The 24467-nt window shown below is 42.0% G+C and overlaps 1 protein-coding gene across 1 annotated transcript in view; it reads right to left on the bottom strand.

Moving 5' to 3' along the window:
* Window positions 1-22185, bottom strand: part of LOC142947032 (glypican-1-like) — a 29501-nt gene extending 7316 nt beyond the window's left edge. Inside the window, exons 1-2 of the mRNA XM_076088679.1 lie at window positions 21929-22185; window positions 1238-1396 (exon numbers count right to left, since the gene is read on the bottom strand). Coding sequence (XP_075944794.1) covers window positions 1238-1396; window positions 21929-22079 — 310 coding nt within the window. The 5' untranslated portion in view covers window positions 22080-22185. The remainder of the gene's footprint in view (window positions 1-1237; window positions 1397-21928) is intronic.
* Window positions 22186-24467: the final 2282 nt, after the last annotated feature.

The following is a 24467-nucleotide window of genomic DNA, read 5'->3' as shown; positions in this document are numbered from 1 at the left end:
CTCCCCAGGTAGCCACTACCTTTGTTAATGTGCTCTTTGATGCTGGGCACGTAGGGGGTTTATCAGAGCTGCCTGTTACCTCTGTGAACTTCACTAATGAGAGCGGAAAGGTCCAACCAAAACGAAAAAGTTGTGGGCTGTTAAATCAATACTCAAACTGCAGAGTTGGGAGATAATTCTCTGTTTGTTGCTATGAGCCCCTTTCACATTAAACTTACTTGAGTGTCATTTTATTTTATAGAAACAAAATATACAATAACAATTGTAACACTCATGAAGCATAAATAAATAAATAAGGAATGAGATGGTATATAGAAAATGGCTTTGGATGCTATGTGGTTACATTTCTGCCCATTTATTTAACATTTTTAAAGGTTTCCTTGAACTTTCCTTTGCAGCCAGATGGATACAAAGTGATGGAGAGGTCAAACAGAAAGAATAAGGGAGTCAGCTTGCTGTCTCTACAGTATATTGGTCTGGGCTTTTTCCCTCATGCTTCAAAGGCTTTGGACCGGTGCCAGCCTGTTGTAACCACAACCAGATGGGCGGCCACATTACTGCTACTGAGGTGGCCTGCTGCCTTGAGTCTAATACTACTGTCCTCCTCCTCCTCCCCTGACTTGTCCTCCTCCTGCTCCTTTTTCTTCTTCATTTCTTGTTTTGACTCTTTCCTAGCTTTCTTTCCTACTAATGACACTTTTCTCACTCGCTGCATTTGTCTGTCCTGTTGTTAGCTGTGGCACTTCTCAGTTTTTCCCTTCTTTTCTTCCTCCCACTCTCTCTGATGTGCAGTGATCTGCAGCCTCGGCTCCTCAGTGGGTCAACTGCTCATTAGCTGAACCAGCCGCTGCCTAAGGGGACACCCCTCTGTTTGTGTGTGAGTGTGCATGTGTGTATATGTGTGTCCTTTCGAGATCAGGGGATCGGCTTATCACGTTTCATTGTGTCTGGCTGACTCCGCTCTCATTATAACTCCCAGTCAGGGGTCCCCTTGACGCACCGGACACAAACACATCCTCCCTCGCACACGCACGCACGCATGCACGCACACGCACACGCAGACATATTGAAGCTGCAGTATTGAGCGCTAAGCACAGCCAGAGCTTGTTCCAAACACAAATTCACAAATACCAAACATACTAATGTCATACTCCTCTGGGCCCACTGCTGACACTTTGGTATTGAGCGCAGGCAGTAATGAGCATCTGTCCTGCAAACACACACATATCGTACTTACTGTCGAAGGCCCTGTGGAGAGCGTTGAAGGCAGACTGCAGCGACCTGCCGGCCTCTTTAATCAGTCCCTCGGTCTCTCGGGCGCTCAGACCGCCCAGGTTTTCCTCCATGGTGCTGGTGCAACACGTTGGACCCTGAGGACACATCCTCAGATGTTCACCTGGCGAGGTGGGGAAGACACAGCGTTAATTGTTTTAATTAACTAAATGTATATATCTTAATCACTGCATATGTCAGCTCTTCAACATGTACATTCACCACCAAATCAACACCAGGCTTAAATGAGCGGAAGATAAAAACTAAGTAATTATAAATGCAGGTGTATAGTTTTTATTATTATCAACATCAGTGGCATGGCCCTACTGTATGTATCTATACTATCTTTTTCGATGGACTGCCATTAAATTCTGTCCAGACATTGATGGTTCCCAGAGGGTGAAGCCTACTGTCTACTTATTGCATTGATCCCCTAACGTTTTCTCTAGTGCCACCAAGAGGTTGACATTTGTGGCTTTGATTATTTTTTTGATTAATTTTTTCTCAGACATTCATGTCCCCCCCCCTCGCCTTCTCATCAGGTCATCCATTTTAAGGTGTCCTATACTTCTAAGTATATAGATTTAAGACTAAATACCTTCAAAGCTCCCATTTGCCTCAGCTGTACTTTGTGTTTGGCACTAATTTGCAAATGTTATGCATGCTAACATTCTAAACTAAGATGTTGAACATGGTAAACACAATACCTGCTTAACATCAACATGTTAGCATAATCACATTAGTCTTAGGCTTTAGGCTGTGCCTGTAAGATGCACTGTGTGACAATGGAAAACATACTCATACTCATAAAACCAACAGCCGACTGTGTATCAGCTGATGTTCTTTAGTGTACATGCTCAATTCTCCCACCTTTTTATAGAAATATTCAGATGCAAATCTACAAATCTCAGCCCTTTCAGGAACTACAATATGAAAAATCCGCTTTGTTTTAGCATCAGGACAGTTTAAAAGTAATGTAGAAAGTTTAAGAAAGGGTAAACGTTGACAGAACATTTAAACAGCCTCTAGAGCAAAACGTTTTGGTGTAATGTATGGTGTAACTTTTTCTTATTTACTTTGACTTAATTACAATTTGAATGCCGGACTGAAGTGTCTTTCCAATGTGGTTCTGCTGCTTTTCAAGTAAAGGATTTGAGTGCCTCTCACACCACCGCATGAATCATTTATTGGAATCCTTTTATAGTTACCAACCAGAAAAGCTCTCTGTACAGTAAAAACAGTCAACTTGATTTAGCAGCCATGTTTGTTTTTCAGCTGTTTGTCTCTTTCTATACTCACTTACAGTGTGTTCTAGGTCATTTAGTTGTATGTGTGTGTGTGCGCTTTAAATAAATGTAGTTGTGTAAAAAGGACAAAAGTATTAAGTAGCACAAAATATATATAGTCAGAGTGGAAGTACCTCAGATATGTACAGTGCAGTACTTGAGTATGTGGTTACATTCCACTTCTGCCCCTCTTTTCTTTGAAAATATCAAAATAAAGACCCAAATGTCCAGAAATTAATAATAAAAGTAACTTTATCAACCTTTACATGTGCAGTTTTGTGTCAGTTTACAGGACAAACAGTTTGTTCGGCCAGAATTGTTTGACGGGAAACTGCAGGGATGATTGCTGACAGTAATGAGATTTTTATTGTTCACTGACTCCTTTAACCCTTAAGCCAATAAATAACACCATCGTGACACGCAAAACCTGAACCTCTGCCCTAATTTAGAATATATAAAAATGTAGAATAGGAGGCTAGAAAATTGCTAACCTAAACATGTTTCTTTCTATTCTTATGGGGGATACTTCTACGGGGGAGAGTAGAAATAATGATTTTTTTCAAACACACACACACTGAGTCTGCCAGACAGCCTAGAAAGCAGTCTGCAGCATCAGTCTCTTGATAGACTGGATGTGTGTCTCGGTGTGTAGGTGTGTGTGTGTGTGTGTCTGTGTGTCTGTGTATGCCCACGCCGGAAGGTTAAGGGTAAGTAAGTACCCCACAGCTGTGTGCATCACTGCTCTCCTTCTTTTTAACAGGTCCTGTATGTGTGTGTGTGTGTGTGTGTGTGTGTGTGTGGGTGTGTGTGTGCGTGTGTGTGTGCGTGGGTGTGTGTGTGCGTGTGTGTGTGCGTGTGTGTGTGTGGGTGTGTGTGTGAATGTGTGGGTTGGGGGCAGAATTTGTCCACCAGGGTAAGTGGAGCAGAAGAGGAAACGCCTTAATCATCACTCCTGCATGAATCTTTCATTGGCACTGGCTGGTGTGTGTGTGTGTGTGTGTGTGTGTGCGTGTGTGCGTGTGTCATAGTAGTCACAGGAAATAGCAGTTTATGTTCCATCTTACTTCTTTTCTCACGTGCCATTTTGGGATATTTTAAGACGTCGTTTTTTTGCCTCATCACAAATACAAAAGGACAAGTGGAAGAGGAATACAGGTCTGGAGCTGGAGTTGAAACCTCACAGAAACACACACACACAAACACACACACTCCACAGATCAACCACGACACTCGTTTAATATTCTCGTTTCTTAAGTAATCCTCAAGTGTCAAGTGCAGGTCAGCCAGTCTGAGATGAGACGCTTCACTCCTCTGAAGCCAAACACCAGCAAACAAAATCACTTCCTGCTAATCACACCTGTTTTCTACTGAGCTGTGTGTGTGCGTGCGCGCGCGTGTGTGTGTGTGTGCATGTGCGTGTGTGTGCCAGTCTGATTATTGAAAGTTGGAAAGAGTTTTAAAAATGTAACGGCCTCTTCACACTTTGGCTGTTCATTTTCACAGGACCAGGATCCTGTAAGTTTCCAGAGAGAACTACTGCATCACCTCTGTGTTTATCAACATCTGAGGGAAATCTTTAGTTTTTCATAAATACTACTGAAATCGGAAAGCAGCGCCTGTACAATCTCATACAATCAATCACAGTAACCCTACAATAGTTCAATGATATTGTCACTTATTCCTCAACTTCCTTCTTCACTAAAGCATCCTGTTCATTTAGTAAATGATGGTCCTACTTAGAGTATGCTTTGGGGCGGGTTTACTGTGATTGACAGGTCGCTGCCGCTACCAGAGGCGTATAAAAAGTCAAGATGGCGACGGCCAAATTGCCGAACTCGACGCTTCATAACGGAAGTCCACAAACCGATGGGTGATGTCATGATGACTACATCCACTTCTTACATACATTCTACGGTCATACAGTGAATATGTGGCCCTAACGGTCTGGGGACTGGTTGGTAATCCAGCCTTGGTGCTTCTCGTTGCAACGCCAGTCCTAAAATGTCAATGGATCATAACGTGTAACACAGCTGAGATCTGACGTGTCAATCAATGTCATTTTCTTTGATCAGGTCAATGTCTCAGAGGGCTTCACAGAATGAGAACAGAGTCCTCTGCTGGGGTTTCAAACCACACCATCAGGGTCACACATGTGGGTCAGAGACAGTAGACACTCTCTTTGTACGCTCATGTGCTGCAGCTAATGTTAGCATTTAGTTGTTGGTTTGCTTACCAACCTCGACGACGCAGGGCGTTTACCACAGACACATGTGCTTTACTGCATTCCTGTGTTACTGGGTAATGGAAGCAGCTGGCATCCTGCTATAAAAATGTACTTTGCAATTTACTTGGTAAAAGACAGAACTGAACACAGTGGTGACACTCTAACACATGTTCAAAAAGCAAGCTTGGCAACATGCTAATACATGCAGACGGACACATCACAGGAGTTGAAAGACCAAAACTTATTGCAGGCTATCTCACAAAATCTGTGAATGAGAGGGCTTTGTGGTGGGAGATGGAAAGCCTTTGGGCAACAATCTTCTTATAGTGAGAGGGTGAGATTATCACAATGGTGGAAAGTCCTTTTAAGCAAAGCCTTGAAGAGAAAACACAGCTTTTAAGTGCTGCATGGAAAAAGGGTGTAAACACAGAGCGGAGAGGAGAGGAGAGGAGAGGAGAGGAGAGGAGATGAGATGAGAGGAGAGGACAGGAGATGAGATGAGAGGAGAGGAGAAGAGAAGAGAGGAGAGGAGAGGAGAGGAGAGGAGAGGAGATGAGATGAGATGAGAGGAGAGGACAGGAGATGAGAGGAGAGGAGAGGAGAGGAGAGGAGAGGAGAGGAGAGGACAGGAGATGAGATGAGAGGAGAGGAGAGGAGAGGAGAGGAGAGATGAGAGGAGATGAGATGAGATGAGAGGAGAGGACAGGAGATGAGATGAGAGGAGAGGAGAAGAGAGGAGAGGAGAGGAGAGATTTGGGTCAAATAAAATCAATTTCTAAAGGTGATTTGGTTGCGCACATTATTTTTTCCCTCAAGCTTCAGTACATATTTAGTAAAGTCCACATCCCGAGAGGCACACACACAGACACAAGCTTGTACCACACTTGCGAGGACCCTCATTGACTTCAAAAAATCCCTTGTGCCCAAGGCCTCATTCAGATGAGAACAACAAGACGCTAAGAGCATTGGAAGAGGAGGAGATATCGTGAGACACAATAACAGCTCGGTGCTCAAACGTAGTCCAAGCTGATGGAAAATGTTTGCCCGATGTTGAATTGTTAATGTTAAGACGTCGGCCATATTATCTGAAAAATGCACTACAGGAATGCCTTACCAGTACAGTTAGTGACAGTGTGGCCTCTATGGTAACAGCAGGGGGCGGGGCTAAGCGAATGGTCAATTGCTGCTAACGTGGGAGTGAAAAAATGTAATCACAACTATACTACTAACTCTTACCCTAAAATCTGGAGCTTCTCTTATCCCCTCAACAAAAGATTTACCCTGACCTCAAATATTTCCACTTGGTCACCTAACCCCCGACCATCTTTATGGAGCACCTCAGGATCTTATCCCACTCACTGACCTCACCTAACATTGCTCTTGGTGCCCTGTTCCAAACTGATTTGTGACATGGGGGACAGCATTACTTTACCAAGTTTTAACATATATAAAGAGCACTTTAAAGAAGTGAAAACCAGAAAAACAACTGTTCTCCCTCTCGAGGTCGAAAATGGAAACTGGTCAGCACAAAGATAGGGTAGAACTACAGCAGCACAGAAACACACTTAGTTATAAATGCAGAGCTTTATTTTCTGTCCAGCAGTGATAAGACAAACTCCTTCTGGACTATCAGTAAGAATTATGATAGTGTGAGGCTGACTGTGCATTCACAAACTGTTCCTAATGAGTAGAGCTGGATCCAGCACTTTTTCTCTCGGTGGTCACATCATCAGAGAGCTCCGACTTGTTTTGCGCAGCCACTGCGAAAGCTTCTATAGTTGAAATCATCCGATTCTTTCAGAAAGGCGCTAGTGTCGTCACAGTGGAGGAAGTGGGTCCCGGTGTGAAAATTTGGACCTTTTATTGCTTCCTAGAAAAGACCTGGTCAGCAGAAGGTCATTTCCTGCAGCACTGTAAACAAAGATGAAACTTGAGAGTGTGCAGCTAAAGAAGAGAGAGACATTTTGTGCATTGCAATGCCCATACTACTGTACTATGGCAGGAAAATGTTTAGTATGTCCCAACACATATGCCAAAAGCAGCATTGCATTTTGCAGCATGGCTTTCTGACTAGTCTGATCCACAATCTTCTGCGCAGGGTCCAATGTTAGAGAAGTAGTATGTCCTAATTGAATGTATCCTGCATGCATTATACTTTGTAAGGGGAGCTGCACTCAAATTGAAGAGATAAAGTATGTTATTTAGAACGCAGTGAGTGCCTCACCTCTGCCTGACATGAATTTGACTCTCCTGCCCAAACAATGGGTTGAAGAAACAAAAGCAACAAGAAGTAATCTAACTTAAAAACCTCTTGTACAATCATTACCATTCATATTTTAAACATTTATGTATCCAGGAAAGGTCAGCTGGGCTCCTATCCAGTCAAATCCGGCTTCTCGTTATATAATCATCATCACAATCAACCCCGAGTGCTCCTTAGTTCAATCGCATTCTTCTATTTTTGGCCACTGCTCACTCACTTTCTCCTCTTACATTTCACCAGCAGCTCAGGGACTCAAACCGACAACCTCATGGCCTCTGAGTCAAAGGATGTAGTCGAGGTAAAATCCATTTAAGCTCAGATCACCCTGCTGATTATTTGCAGAATATAGTTTATTCACCTGGTTGAACTGGCATGAATCCTGATGAGGTAAATTCTTTAGTATTGATTATGTGGAAATGTCTGATGTAATATTAATGTGTATAAATTCATTAAATGCTGCATATTGTGCCAAGTAGAGATCACAGCTTCCCACAGCCCTGCTAGAGCTGAGTGCTGCTGTAGAGAAACTGCAGAACCTTTTTTGTGCACTCAATCATTAGTAAATCCATTTCATTCAAAACTTGTTTTTTGGTTTTGCCTGCAGACGTTTAATAGCTTACACGGGTCGCCATGGAGACCACATCAAGACAACTTTGCTTGGTCATTCATTTCCTTTTTCCCATCAAAAGCATCTGGCTCTCACTTTCTTCTCTCCGTCACACCCTCCTGCTCTGTCTCCCTGTTATTCGCTGCATTCCTCGTGGCAACCCCGACATACCTGAGCCCGTCCCAACAAGTGAGCCGGCAATCGGCACGCGTGCCAAGCAGGTGAACAGGGACCCGGCACCGCAATGCAGGTCGACAGGAAGCCATCCAGCAACAAGAGCTGAATCAAAACCACGCTTTCTGCCTTCTGCCTTCTGCCTTCTGCCTCTTGTGTCAGAGAAACATCTATAACCTAGACACCATTACCTTAAGCAGAAGTAAACTGAAACTCAAATTAAACTCCCATCAAGTCAAACTCTCAAATATGTCAAATATTCTAGTTTTGGCAACACCCAGATTCAATAAAAGATACAGGAATTGATTAAAACGCTTGACAGCAGCTGTCTCTTTGCTACTATCTGACACATTAATTATAATGTTGTTTCGACTTATGGTGTCTTGCTGCTGACTGATAATTGGTATTTCCTCTGCGGCAAATTGAATTTTTAATGTTCATGTTTTTGCTCGACAAGTTGTTTATCTTTGCTTCATGACATGGCGAGCTGACTACACAGATTTTGGTCCAGCAATCACCATGGACTGGAATTTGCTTGCAAAAACATCACACATTTTCTGTAGCTGAGCTCAAGTGAATTGTTTTCGAGTGCAATACACTGACTGTGACGAACTGCCCGATTTAAAATAAAGTCCAGCATCTGTCAATAGGAATGGTTCGTTAGATGATAAGATCTAAATCACTCTCATGTTTTTTTCCTTTAATACAGAGTCAGAGGAGGCAAATTACCTCGTTTAGCACAAAGCTGTATAGATTGGCTCCCTTTAAAACCACACATTATAAATGAGATTTTACTGTTTGGTGTGGATTAAACAAACGAGTTATATCTTAGTGCTCCTCAGAGATAACGCACCTCCTTATCTCGCTCTCCGAAAGAAAGCGCAGCATTTACCAAAATGTTGACGTGTTTCTTTGAAATTCATACTTTTTAGTGAAAAATATTATTGACGCGAAACATTAAAACAAAATGTCAACAGAAAAGACTGGTCTCTGACTAGCTGGCTGTGTTAAACTAAACCTTAGGTATACTGCAGGTAATACGCTTCACTTTACTTCCCAAAAGCTTTTTTTAATCAGGACAGGTTTGGATCCTCAACATCTTACAGTCATTGAGTTTATCTCTTTGTTGAATCATAAACCACTATATATATAATGATATATATAATGAGCTTAAGAGAACACACACACACACACACACACATGTGGCTCTTCTTGTGGCCTTGATTAGGTGGATCAGGGTCACCAGACACACAATTAAGAAGATCAGGTCACTGTATTTCATAAAGCATGCACACCAGTTATTTAAATTATATGTGTAAGCTTTTATCCATGGACACACACACACACACACACACACACACACACGTACTAACACAAAGGTAGACATTTAATGTTACAGACATAATACCCTGAGGCTGTAGGTTACGCTAAAACGAATGTACACACAAGATAATCTCTTATCTTTTTAAAACAAACACACACACAAACACACACCACAGCTTTGAATATGTTCTGTAAAGCCATTAACGTATCAGTTTTTGGTGTTTCATAAACTGTGGATCACTGCAGCTTCAACAAAATGAAGATCCTAATTGATTCCCCGATGTTTTGAATTAATCAAGACAAAAGACTGCCAGACTTTGCAATTATAACTTTAATCATAACAAAGCATCTAAATGGCTGAACTTTGCTGAACTGGTTGAAAGTTGTTTTTGTTTGCACAGTAATGAAAGACTATTTCTGTGCCATGAAAAATACAAGATCAATTTGGTTTTACTTGAGAAACTCAAGCAATGTTTCCAATATCTGGGATTGTCGAGGCATCGAGCAGGTTAAATGAGACGTGTAAATCCAATTACAGTCTCAGCCACAAAAGTGCTCCATCACACATCTAACCTGCACCAACACTGCAGACCAATCTCTCTCAGAGGTCGGACAGTATAGTGCTGAATCAGCGCACTGTAAAGCATAGCCGAAGTCTCTCAAATCACTAGTTTCCAGATGTTAGAACATTGCTCAACGTGTTTCAGCTGCTGACAAAGGAATAAACGTGGAGTTTGACAAACAGCTCTCCTGTAGGGTGGAGCATCGCTGTTGTCCATTTAAAAGAATGAAACAATTCCCCTAAAAGGTAATTCCAGTTCATCACAACATCAGTCACACGTTTCACATTTTCTATCGGAGTTACTGACATCGTGTTCACCAGCTTTATGGTGCAGTGATCTGGAAATTTCGCTAAAATAAGTCAGTTTGTCGATAAGTCAGCAAGAAATACAAGCACTCAGTATTTACGACATATTTTTAAACAAATGTCCACATTAACCAGGCGGTCACTTTGAGTTTCACCTTCAAATAAAATGGTTTAGATTATCTGGCGAAAGAGTTTGGTTTATGTACAACCAGTTTCTTACCCTTTTGGACTGCTATGCAGCAATGTTACTGCGTCCTCAGATCTCAGTAATTACTTTGGTCATAACTGATAGAAATGATGGCAAAAACAACAAAAACAGGACTAACATTGTAATAACACAGAATTATCTGCGCCTATAAAGAGTGCTTGAGTGTGTCTAAATACATGTCATCATCTAATATGTGTTCTGAAGTTATGCTGGCTACAATATGTTGTCTGTAAAATACACTGTGAGGTTGAGCAAACGCTTTGGGGCGAAACATGCTATCATGCTCATAATGACAATGCTAACATGCTGTGATTTAGATGGTACAATGTTTACTATACATCTTATTTTAGCTTGATGCTAACATGCTTACACATGTTTACTGTTGATGGAAAGTTATTACAATTCATTCAGAGGGGGTTGTGGATATCTGCACCACATTCAAGTCAGTTGTTGAGACATTTCACTCAAAAGAAATAAATGTTAACCTGTTAATGGTGCTAGAGGGAAACTCCGGGTATCACCAACATTACCAACATGTCTGTATAAAGGTTCATGGGAATCCAGAGAAATTTCAGTCCAAACCAACATGGCCCTTCCTCGAACTGCACCGCTAGCTAGCTAAAAGTGTATATATAATATGATGGATTGAGTCTGAAATACATTGTTGCTTATAATAATCATCGAAGTCATTCATGGCCAATGTCATTCCATGTCCCATATCGTAGAATATGACTAGACGGACTCACAAACAGACTACCAACGCAACAAGTCACCTTTGCACTTTCTTTTAGGCTCCTTGTTCGATCCAGTCATTTTATTTCCTCTAATGTCATCCACCCATTCCTCCTGTTCTCTGTTCCTCCCTCTCTTCTTCTTCTGCTGAGACGAAAGTTTGTCACGGGAAGTGACCCAGCACTGTGTTACCGCAGTAACAGTCCCGTCTCGTAATAACTGATCTGACCTCTGACCCTTAAAGCTGTAAGGACAGACATATACACACAGTCCAGTGCGCACATACATGATACATGCAGAGCAAAAATATCACACGTTATACTGTGATCACATTACATGTTAAATGTACAGTCATTGTTAGAGGACATAACTACAACTAACACACACACTCACACTCACACTCACACGCTCTGAGTGTGCCCCAGCGCTGGTATGACACACCACATCAAAGCGGCTTATTGCTGAGCAGTAAAAGTGGTGCACTGGTTTGAATTTATTCCCTTCAGTCAGACGTTTATTCACTGCTTCCCTTTCTTAATGAGCGTCTTACAATAACCCCGTCACTTGCTGCGGCAAATTACTGCTACCTAAATGAGGAGCTGATGGGGCCTATGTGTGCACGTGTGTGCATGTGTGTGTGTTTCCGTATCACACTCTCTTAAGGGCACCTGCATGTGATTTAACGTTCCACATGGCCTTCCTCCCAAAGTACACTTTTACCTTTTTACTATCCAACGAAAAGCGGGGGGGGGGGGGGAGGGGCGGGGAGCTGTAATGATGAAAGGGGAGAGAGATGGAGGGATGAGAATGCAATAAAATGGAAATCAAAGGAGAGGGAGAGGCGGGAGAGAGGAGTGACAGATCATCGGTGGAGACTGAAGTGGAAGCAGAGAGGGGGGAAAAAAGGGAATATAAAGCTGTAATCTACTTCTAAGTGTCTAATAAATCTCAAGTTTACATCTTTTCTCTGTGACATTGTGATTTAAAGTCTTTGTTTTGGCTTATTTATTCACAGTTTCTCACAAATGACTGCGTAATTGATAGACACTTCATTGAACACGATTCTCCATCATCACAAAAAAATGACTGACGCTGCAGTTTGTGACGGTTCATCACAATCTTCCCTCAGCAAGCAGAGCTATTCGAGAAATCTGGTCAACATGCAGATCAATGAGCAGTATTTGCATGTTTACCACAAAGAATACTGCCAAAGTCTTTTGTAGATGCAAATTGTACTTCAAGTCAGGGTGAACTGATTTGTCAATATTTTGATGATTAATTCATCTCTTTCTCTTAAACTCTCTTTCAAGCAACAGTGCTAACTCAAATGTGTGTTTTTTTTTCTTTTCTTTGTCTTATGTGATCATGAAATGAATATTTTGAATTCCCACATCCATCTCATGGCGTGTCTGAAAGAAAAGATCCCTATTGTACCTGAACGCATCATGTACTGACACATATGGAAGGCAGCTACTCTGCTCACATGCTGCACAGGCTATATAAATAATCGTTATAGTTGAAGCCTTCATTCAACAACTCTAAAAGTCGACAGCCATGCTAGCAGCTCTGTGAGGCTGTACTTGGGCACCGTGGTGCAGCTATATGCTAACATCAGGATGCTAACATTCTCACAAGAAAATGCCATTTTGAGATATTTCAGTCTGAATCAAAGTAGTGGACACGAGTACTTTTTAAGTGCCACCACTTGTTTTGCTGATTCTTTATACAACGCATTAACCATGGTCAATATATAGGAAATACTGTGTTCATTGTTGCCAATATAGGCATGTTTAATGAGAACAAAACAAACATGCAACACAGAGCAATGAAAAATGTAATTGCTGATGCTATTAAGGTCTTGAGACCAGACTTATAAAAATGAAATAAAAAGGGAATGAAAGGGTGAAAGACGGAGTAAAGAGGCAGAGAGTGGAGGAGAAGGAGGTGTAGGCTACCAGTGTTTTGGGTGAAGCTTTCCTTATTTTATACAATTACTGAACTAGAAATACCCCACCGCGCCACAGTCCAGCCCTGTCTGCTGCCCAGCAAGTGTGTGTGTGTTCACATGGCACCAACTTCACCATATAATACCATAATTCTATGTTATTTCTCGGAGTACTTAAAGGCTCTTAAACTAACTACTACTTTGACTTTCCTTCACTCAGTCAACTGATGTGTGCCACGCTGCGGAGAGTCGGTGTCTGACGGTGCATGTTTGTGCGAGTAGGTGGATAAATCAAGCATCAATCAGCTATCTTTGACTGACGGGATTAGTCCTTGGTTACAGTTGGGCGTAAATAAGGGATTGTGTTGCCCTGTGATTGTGTTGCCCTGTGACTGTTTCTGCAAATGTAAACATGCTGAAGGGTCAAAAAGACAGGAACAAATATGCAAATGACTCAGTGAGATTGTGTGTTATTCCCTCCGTGGCAAGGTCAGTGCATTATAGCTGTCATGCTGTGAGCGGAAAAACTGTTAACACATAGATTAACAGGCTGGGATTAGCAGCAGATTAGACATTAGGCTCTAATCCAAACGCACAGTGCTGGTGGTGGTGGTGGTGACGGTGAGGTGGCAAATAGAGGGGTGGAATATGTGAATGTGTGTGTGTGTGTGTGTGTGAAGTGAGATGAGGGGTAATGGGGGCACATCAGAGGCAGATTCTCCGTCCCTGCTCTTTCTCAGCAGGGAACATTAAATCTCTGTGGTCGGGGGAACATTAGGTCACAGCCCCAGGTCAGCCGTTTCCAGGTCAAGACTTCAATGACAGAACAGTGGAGAAACTGAATGAATGTGGCACTCGCCGCCTGATTAGAGCTGCTGGGAGAACAGACACGGGATTTTGGAGGGAGCTGGACGGAGATGTGATCTGACGTTTGACTAAATTTGAAACTCTCTTGTAGCCTTTGATGTGATACCCTCAAACACCATCTGGATCTCTGTACATCTGTATGCAGTTGTTAAAGAGGGGTTATTATTTAAAACAAGAACTATCTGAAGGTAATTCTTGCAGTTAGAGCAGTTACTATGGTGCTGATTACAAGTACTCCTGGCTACTTTGCCAAATGTTCACTGCAATGAGATTGCATCATTCAAACAAGCTAATATGAGCTGAAATTAATGCAATGTTACCACTGGAAAATATCAAGGTGTTTGGCATCTTCTGTAACTTCAAATTTAGGGTCTGAAACAGGTTTGTAGGCTGCTCGATGTGATCATTCAAAAGGAAAGTTAGGAAAATGCAAAGCAGCTCTTTAAATTTCATCAGGAGCACTTCTTCTTCCGCTTGGAAGTCTATTCACAGAAATTCATTATTATGCCTCCCATGGTGCCTTTGGGCAAGGCTCTGTAAGAACTGTGCTGGATCTACTGCACAAAATGTGATACGTTTTTTAGAAACTCATAGGGACACCCTAGTGTATCGTCAGGATTATAAAGCACAACGCGTCTTCAAAATGTTATGAGCCAAGGAGCCGTTTTTATGCAGTTCGCCACCTCTATCAAATAAAATGATCCGTCACTCCCGATGGCAAACTATCTAATAAAGCAGAAATGCCATAAAAATAACAATAAAGAATAACATGAAATAGCCTCAGGAGGTTCAAATAATACAAAAAATAAAAAAGTGAGAGGAGAACTGGCTGTACGGAGCACAGTAAAGCTCATAGAAACACAAACACAGCATGGAGTTTGGATTTTCGCAGAAACATGTCTAATTATAGGCCTCATATCTGAGACACGCATGAGAAAAACACACTGCGATGGATCCTTTCTTTAGATGCGGCATTTAGTATCACGTTCTCGATTAATTTACACATCTACTGATATCGCAGGGGGCGGTGACCAGCAGCAAAAGAGCTTACACTTGGACTCAGGTAAAAGCTTCAGCATGATCCTTTATTGATCCGGCTTTCATCAGCATTAAAATCCATCATCTTTTCACTCCACTAGCTTGTAACGTGTCACGATCACTGCCCTCCGTTGCTATTGGAAACTGCTGCCAAGTTAGCTTGTAGAGCTGTGACAGATACACCTGCCACAGACGCCCCAATCACACTCAATGAGATCTGCCTCTGATAAGCACCGGTCAGTGATCCTATCAGTGCTCTGGGTGTGTGCATGGTGCATGTGTGGTTGTGACTTCCTTTGTAATGTCACGAGCAAAAACATCCTCTATTCCACGCAAAGCACTGAGTTGCTTTATATTTCCTTCTTCCGAGACCGTTCAAGCTATAAAACAGATAAAAACCCTGCTGGGGTTTGAGGAAAATACTTACAAGCTATGTAATTAGTGGGAATAAATGTAATGTCTCCCCTGGTGGCTGTACAGTAGAGCGAGTCTAATTGACCGTTACATATTCTTGGCTGCTGATTTAATAGAAATTATCATGTGAATACATTATGTTTTATGGTCATTTTCTTTCATTGTTTTTACTTGACAAAGTTGACATAAATTGTGCTTGACTGATTTTCAGCCATTTTCAGTTGCCTCACTTTCAACTGTCTTACTTTGTGTTGCAGTAGCAGCTTGATATCGCCATGAAAACCTTCAATGCATTGATGTTTGACTCATCACACAGCAGTCCTGCAATAAATCCGTACGGTCTGAAACAGTGGTGTTTCAAGCAGGTGGTCCTTTTATTTATTTTCCACCCCATTTATATCAATCAGGGCAGGCTGAATACCAGAAACATCTCTGTGTGTCCTGCAATAAATCCTCCTTCACGACAGAAAGATTTATGTCACCAGAGTTGTATTACACTGCATTAGTTTTAGCTCGTGTGTACCTAATAAACTGGCAACTTAGTGTGTATTTATACAAAACAATTGAAAAGAATCAGTTCATTACACAATGATGAATCAATGTCATGGAAAACTGGACTGATTATGTTTCATCTTATCGGCATTTATTTTGCTGCCAAGACTTGAATTGCAACAATGGATATCAATCCTTGTAATAGCCAATTAATAGGAATCCGGCCGTCGGAGACTTTGTAAAGCCTCGCTACATTCTCTAATACCGCATGTAGATAACCCACTGAGGAGACTGCACTCGTGTCCTTCCCTGAAATTACAAACCACCCATTGCATGACAGCTAATAAGCAGAGCTGCGAGCTGCGAGCTGCAACGCCGAGTGAACGCACTAAGCCGACACATCTCATCCGTTCCCGTCCTGTCGATTCACTGTCATGAGAAGTTATTAAAAATGCTTCAAGTGCAAGTGAAGTTACTACACATCTATATATAGTGTTGCACTATATTACGTAATGAAACTCATCTCATTATTCTTTTTTAGCAGATGTAGATAATGAATGTGTCAATTAAAACACACAGTGAAAATTGAACTATTTGCTGAACATGAATTAATCAGTGATGAATGTAGGGCTGCAAGTAACTTTTATTTTCATTATGAACTATTGTGTTCATAATTGTTTTCCTCAATTATTCAATTAACCAGAATTATTTTGTTAAATTATTCAATTTATCAACTAATTGCTATTTGACTGCATTAATGTAACCTAAATATCAGCTCAGAAACCACCAGTATAACCAGTTCATTTCACTATGTAAATGCCGGTTACACCAATAAATCTTCATCCCACACACACACACACTCACACACACTCACACACACACACGCACACACAGTGTATAGGGCCCCGTGGAGCATATGCATGAAGAGCGTTGACTCATAAAGCAACCAAGCAACCACCGAGTCCACCACATCAGACAAACTGCGCTTCTTTTCATTTGGAAAACAGATGGACGCTCGACTCCCAGAGAGGGGGAGAAAGATGAGAAGAGGAGGACTGGGGGTAGGAGGAGGAGGAGGAGGAAGTAAAAATAGCGGCTGATAAGAAGGAGGAAGTAAACATTCAAAGGGAGGAGGGAGAACAAGGAGGAGAGGTGTGAACCAGAGCGGAGGGAGAGAGAAGCAGAGGTTATCGAGAGACGATGCTGGTTTGTACCACATTGATTTTAGGTGCAAAGATTGATGTTACGGCATTGAACGGTTTGTGCTTTTGCTCCTCCGTTCCTGTTTTTTCCCTCTACCTACCACTCCTTTAATATGTGATCCTCATGGAGACGCAGGAGGGCTGTATGACTCTTACTCTTGCATTCATGACTTTGACTTGATTATATGTTGGCAATGGAGGAACTGAATCTATTGGGCCTTTCCCCACAGTCATTCTGGGTAATAGCTATGGGAGCACCCGAGCCACGATCAGTATCGAACTATCAAACCACTTGTAGCGACACCCATCTCATGTCAATGAAGGAGAGATGACAGGACAGAGCCTCCACCCTTCTTCCTTTTGATCTCCTCTGCTCACTCCCCTCCTCCTCCTCCTCCTCCTCCTCCTCCTCCTCCTCCTCACCTCTATCTCTGTCCGTCTCTCTCTCTCTCTCTCTCTCTCTCTCTCATGTCGCTGGATCAGACATCATGAAAGATTCACAGCTCTGCTTTTAACACATCGAGCCAACCACACCTCCCGTCCTCCTCCGCTCTCTCACAAACACAAGGCAATCCTCCTCTCCTAGATCTGAGCCTGTCTTGGAAAACAATGCAGAGAAGGAAGCAGGAATAAGACAGACAACAAGGAACAGGGGCAGGGATGAGTGCAAAAGTGATAACGAGATTGTGTGTGTGTGTGTGTGTGTGTGTGTGTGTGTGTGTGTGTGTGTGTGGACTGGATATCCGGCGTTCCACTTGGTGGCGTATGCTGTGAGCGCCTGAGTGAGCATGTGATGTGTGACAGATGACGGACAGTATCAATTTCCTCTCTCTCACACACACACACATACATAAACGCTCACACACACACACACACACACACACAAGGGACAGACAGACACAGTGGACAGATATGAGCCGGCATCACCGGATGCTAGAGCAGGTAAACTGGCATAAATTCGCACACACACATTTGTCATGGGCTTTGTAGTATTGCAGTATTCTCACAGGTAAAGTAAACCATAAAAACACACAGAGAGGAAATGCTCTTCGGGCGCTCTTAGGCAGGGAACCTCACAGGTTCTTCATCAGAGCAAAACTATTAGCTGTTTGCTTTTCTCTGACCAGCAGTTTCACCTTAAGGTTCCCAGCAACGTGCGAAACTGACCATTTGCACCTTTAGCTGTGTCGTTATAAAATGCTGCGCACAATTTCTCTCTAAACATTCTTTATATAATTGTAAGTCTGCAACTATGGATCCTTTTCATCATCAATTAACCTATCAATTATTGTTCAAAGTAATCAATGGGTTATTTAGAGCCCAAACTGACATCTTTGTATTGTTTTTCTGTGAAAATATGCGCTTAATTCAGAAGGAAACCTGAGTGATATATTGAATTATTCCTCAGCCTCAGGTACAGTGCATCTAAAGAAAGGGGATTGACATTGTGTGAATGTAAATGAATGGAGGCTCCCTAGCTGACTCAGCATGGTTAAGGTGTCATTGACTGGTAACCGAACCAGTAATGTATCATAATCTACAGGTAACAAATGCTCAATATGAAGGCTACATAACCCACACGGGCGTCCAAACTCACCACCTCCCAATGCAGAATATGAAGCGTGCAGGACACAAAGTCTCTCTCTGTCCTGTGTCATACGATCACATGGGTGTGTGCTGCTCTGCATGGACAATGCATGTGTGAATGAAAGTAAGTGTCTTCCCTGGAGAAGGTATTGGCTTTCACTGACTTTTAAACACACAAACATACATTCACACACATGCACACACACACACACACACACACACACACACACACACACACTATAGGAGGAGCTAGTCTTTAACTATTGACCAGGTACAATGTGAGTGAGCTAAAAACGCTCGCAGGCACAAAGACAGACGGGTAGACAGCAGGAAAGACGACTTCCATTCACATGGTGTTAAACCTACGGGACAAAAGGTGTGAGAAGAATAGAGGCTTTTTCCTAAACTCTGCGCAGGAATTAAGAGCATCGGCTTGTCAAATTCCACACTGTTTACTTTGGTGTCATGCTATTTATCATATCCACTGACAGATAAAGATCTCACAACCTGTTTACACCTGGCAATAATGTGCATTTCATATCCAGACTGTCTTCTGCATACCTGGCATTATATTGTGTTTCATTCCTTCTTTCCTTTGCAATTGGCTACAAGTATACTGAGATCCTACACTTCCTTTTTGAATCTGCGAGCAAATTTCTAGCTACTATGTTTTACTAGTTGGTAGTAGTAAAAGTAGTCCGAGTAGTAGTAGTAGTAGTAGTAGAAGGTGACAGTTGCCAAAATTCACCTGCAAAAATCAAAATTTATGAAAAATACCCTCACCTAACAACTTTCTGCACACAATTTTGTCATGTATTACTAATTTTCAAAGCACTTTTGTTTGACATTGAATCACTTATCCGTGAGGCTGTTTGAATGAAAGTTTGTCATTTTCGTTGTGGAAAAACTACTGTTTTGGTAATGAGATGCAGGTATTGGTATCAAAAGATTCCAAATCAATAGCCATCCCTAAGTATTATCCTGTATATTCAGGGATTTGTCTCCCAGTGGAGTGAGTAAAAACAAGTAACCTTCCGCTATTGTGCTCTGCAGGTAATGCTAATCATGAACTCCTCTTGACTGGCAACAGCTGGATCTTGTCCCAAATCATTAATAACAGATTGATCCTCCGAAGACGAGCCTGCATGAACAGGACGGACTGAAAAATCTATATGTATGTTTCCAGTGCTGAGGGATCAAAGATACATCTAGAAATCAAGCAAGCCTGAATGTTTTGCTTTAATATAACTATTTTTGCTTCTAATGTTGATTTTTCACTGATTTGACACATAATTTCCCTTCAGTAAAACATTCTTATGTGTTTATTCTATTAATATATCTATTAATATATATAACTTTATTAAGCTTACCCTGTGTCAATAGTGCAGGCAGGACAGACCACTTATGATTTACAAAATCACACAGTCATTAAAGTAAATAAAATGAGTCTTGTGATGATTTTGTAACTAACTTACTGATTATTTTAACTACACAGTCTTAGATTTAAAAAAAAGACATTACAGATCAGTTATCCTTAAAAAAACATAGAGTTGTGAATGGAAACTATGTACTTCTGAGCACTTCTTTTTACCACTGCATGTTAGCAAAAATAAGGTGGGTGAAGATGCAAAAACTATAACAATGAAGTTGCATCTTCCAAACAAAGGTGCAGAAAAGGCATCCAAATGAACGAATCAGCATTTCAGGTGCAAACATGAGCCGGTTGCACCAAATGGTATAGTTTGTGTGAGGAACCCTGCTCGACGCTAACACCCTCCAGAGTGACACTGACACAGGAGTGCAGGGGAGTCTGTTTCTCCCTGAGCGGGGAAGAAAAAAAAGCTAAATTTACCAACCTTGGGTCTCTGGGATGAGAAAGATTGAAGAGGCCCGGTTCCTATCTGGTTGTCAGTTTTGTAATGGGTTCTGGGAAGGAGGAAGTCTTGCTCAAACAACTAGAGCAGATCAAGGTCCAAGTGACTGAAGCATTGTGTTTTTCATCTGTCAATAAAAGATGAGTTTTTAATGGAAAGGGAGGGAGGGAGTCGTGTCGGGTTTGACTGAGACCTTGAGTGACTCACTTGCTCGGTCTCTGTTAACCCACCTCACTGTCTGTCTCTTTTTCTGTCTGTTTCTGTCTCCACTTTTCTTTGGCTCAATCTTGTCTTGTTTCTTGGTCTCTATTTCAAACACACACACACACACACACAAACACACACATCCAATATTAATAACTCATCGGCACACATGACTATTTTCATTGACACAACAGGAAATGACCTTCAGATCATACACGCTGTGTACATACACACGCCTCAGTCTCACCTCTCTTTCATCTCCTCCTGTACCTCTTTAGGTGAAACAAAGGAAGAGACAGAGAGTCAGACCGTTGCCTTAAAGGGGGAAACAACTCCATTTCCACAAATCCCATCTGCACTTTCCTCAAGGCCGTGACAATTTAATCAGTATGTGTGAAGAGTGGCGACCAGAGAGATGAGCTACGGACGTCTGGTAGACTGACTGACTGAGGGTTGAGCTGATTGATTAATTGACTGGCTGTCTGACTGAGAAGGGTGCCACGATGAAACAAAAGAATAGAAAAACAATCCCAAATCTTACTGTTTCCAACTTTGTGACAGCAGGTTATGCTGCGAGCCTGCTGAGCGGTGCTTTTTAGTATTAAATGAAATTATTAGTTTCTGCAAATGGGAAAAAAAACAGGCCATTTCAGCATCTATTGAGTCCCACATACGCACACATAGACACATACACACCCCACGCCTGCAGTCCAGAGCAGAGCAGACAATGAAAAATGCCCCAGAACACATTATTCTGGTTTAACATGGAGTTACAGTAGACAACAGCAGAAAGCAAATCCATATTCTCCTCTTTTGTTTATATGAAAATCTGTTCACACCTACAGTGCAAACAACCATAAATGCCCTGAAAAGACCACAACAGCTCCACAAGGCACATTACTCACACCCACCCATCTGCAACCCTGACTTCAGCAGACAATGAAAATGCCCCCAGAAAGCACTGGGATGTGCAGGAGAGCATCGGCTGGGAGACACCTCACTTAGGATGGGTGCATTGCTCAGTGAGGGAAATGGGGAAAAGAGAGAGGGTGTATAAAGACAATGCCACAATAAGAGGCATAAACTGAGATGTAGCCTAATATAATCACACCTGCCTTTTGCAACGATGAAACATGTTATTAATGCAATTTAAAACTTGGCCAAGCAAGCATTTACACTGTTGCCATATAGGAGATACAAAACCCCACGATGTCCGAGAAAAGTCATCGAACATTATATCATAACATCCTGTTATATTTGAGCGAGCCAGCTATTTCCTGTTTTCATCATAATTATAAAGACTGATTTAATAAGTGATGCGAAGTGAAAGATCTCCACAAGAACTCACCGGAGATCTCTGTCTGGGGGACCTCCACTAGAGTGAACCCTTTCCCGGTGTAGAACTGCCGCAGGTCGGTGCAGCTCCTGTCCGCCCCGGCCACCGGGCCCGGTGCCGCAGACAAACACAGCAAGACACAGAGAAGCACCGGGAGACGCATCTTCTGAAGTGTAGTCCCTTTTTTCTTTTTTTTCTTTGCTCACAATCAGTCCGAAAATCCGGAAGATTTGTGGTCCGAGTGAATCTAGCAGGAGTTCTTAGGAGACCCCCTGTCTTCTGTGTTGCTTTTTATATATTGTTAAGAGTTTTAAGTCTGTCAGGAGAAGCAGTGTCCTCCGTCCAAACTGCACAGAGCTCCGGTTAACTAACGCACGGACCAACCTGGCGAGAGAGAGAAAAAAAAGGCACCCGTGGCGGGCAAGTCCTGTGTGTTTCTGCGGGAGAAGAGGTGCGACGCGCGGTTGTAGGTGTCAGGTACACCCCGCTCCTCCTCCTCCTCCTCCTCCTCCTCCTCCTCCTCTTCTACAGCGCTGCTGGCTGTGAGATGCAGAGGTGTCAGAGACAAAAGAGAGAGGAAAGGAGAGAGAGAGGGTGTGTGTGTGCCAGCAGGTGTCGCTTAGTCAAAGCGGTGCAGATCGACCACGCGTAGACCACCGGTTCATGATTATGGGAATCAGCCCGTTTAGAGGGAACAATAGAGCAAAAGCCGGTACTTAATTGAGGTTTCAGACAGGAGAAGAACTGTGCGGTAAATCTCTCGTTCCAGTCTTTGGGACAATGAAATGAGATGGTGTCTCTCTCTCTCTCTCTCTCTCTCTCTCTCTCTCTCTCTCTCTCTCTCTCTCTCTCTCTCTCTCTCTCTCTCTCTCTCTCTCTCTCTTTCTCTCTTTGTGTGTGAATATCAGTGCGTGTCCTCTGCTGCAAGGACCAGGGCCTAAACAGCGCCACCTGCAGGTCCTGTTATTAGGGGGAAGGCGTAAGAGAGGTGTTCCAGGGAAATCCCCATCAAAATTGTATAATATTTATTCTCATTAATTGAAAATGACAGAGTAGGCTACACACTGGTTTCATTATTCCTACACACAGTCCTCAAAAATCAAGGCTGAAAATTAGAATAAATCACAAATATAGAAAAAGTTTTCCATTGTATGAAATCAAATGGGGATCCATGTTTTGAATCCCAAGTAGCTTCAGTATTCTTTGCATGAAAAACTCTTCAGCCAGAGCAATGTGTGCAAATGCAAGTTATTTTGATTGAAAATAAATGATAAAACCTTTATGATTTGCTTACATTTTAGTTTTAAAAAATACAGCATGTTGTATTGACCCTAAAATCACGAGAAGCTCTCAAATCTGTTGTCTATTCTGATTCATTTTACGCTAATTAAACATACAATCAACCAATTAAAAATTTTAAAAATGGTGTAGGTACTTTCCATGGAAAATATTTTCTGTACTACAATTAAATAAAATCAAATATTAAAAGTACAGGGGATGAAATAGAATAATGCATATTACAACGTCACTGTCGGGGTAACAGTCTCATGTAAACATTTTTTGAAGTGATTTAAAAGTTGAGTTTGTAAGCTAAAGGGCTCCAGACTGAGTTATTCTTCAACCTTAGTCGGCCTGCAGCATTGGAACATCAGTCAAAGCTTTCACCACGCTTAAACAATGATATCGAGGTCTGGATTTGAGGTTCAAGGTCACCCTTTCTTCTGCAAGTAAATATATGAAAAGGGAAAGAAAGAAAAGAAAAATATTTGTTTTATAACAAAACCACCTGACACACACAAACACACACAAAGCTGTAGACACGCTGTGTATCCCTGCAGGGAAACCAGCGTCTGGTGAGGATTCAGTGCCTTCCTCTGGCAGTGTTGATGGACGTGACCGATGAGCTGTCAGCCGCTCCCCAATCTTCCTACATCCTCCCCATCAGCAGGGAAAGGTCACAGGCAGTCCTGAAATCTGACTCACACCTCAGAAATGCAGCGGAAATTAAATCAATTGTAGGTGAAGTGAAATCCACAAAAGGGTTTAAAATGCGCCCTAATTACTTTTAAATTGGATGTGGCAAAAGAGAGTGAAGGCAACAGTGAGCACTGCTAATGCTTCAGGCACAAGGTTAAGGCATGTTAATTAATAATAACAAATGCTGAACATTAGGAAACTCGGTGTACTGTACCACAGTCTTTACTTCTTTGTCACAATATTCTTGTTAGAAACTCTGATCGCGAGGAACTATGTAACGCTCAAGACAATAAAAACGCTGCTGAACCAAACCAGTTTGGTTTTGAAGAACTTGATTGGCCTGCTGAGAGGTAGTGCAGTGTAAACTGAACCCAATAGATAAACCAAGAATTTAAAAAAACCTTGTTGTAGTCAAGACAGAACTAAAATATCCTTCTTTTGCAGCATACTGGACAATACATCTTTTTTTTCTACAGCAAACATTTTGACTTGTCATAGCAGGAAAAGCAGAGGTGTCATTGATAACACCAGCAGTGGCTCTGTAGGATTTAGGTGTCCCACTAAGCCCTAATCA

This window comes from Anarhichas minor, unplaced genomic scaffold (assembly GCF_050575085.1).
Source record: "Anarhichas minor isolate MPS153535 unplaced genomic scaffold, ASM5057508v1 ptg000010l, whole genome shotgun sequence".
NCBI lineage: Eukaryota > Metazoa > Chordata > Actinopteri > Perciformes > Anarhichadidae > Anarhichas > Anarhichas minor.
This window is presented reverse-complemented; position numbering and strand designations above follow the sequence as displayed.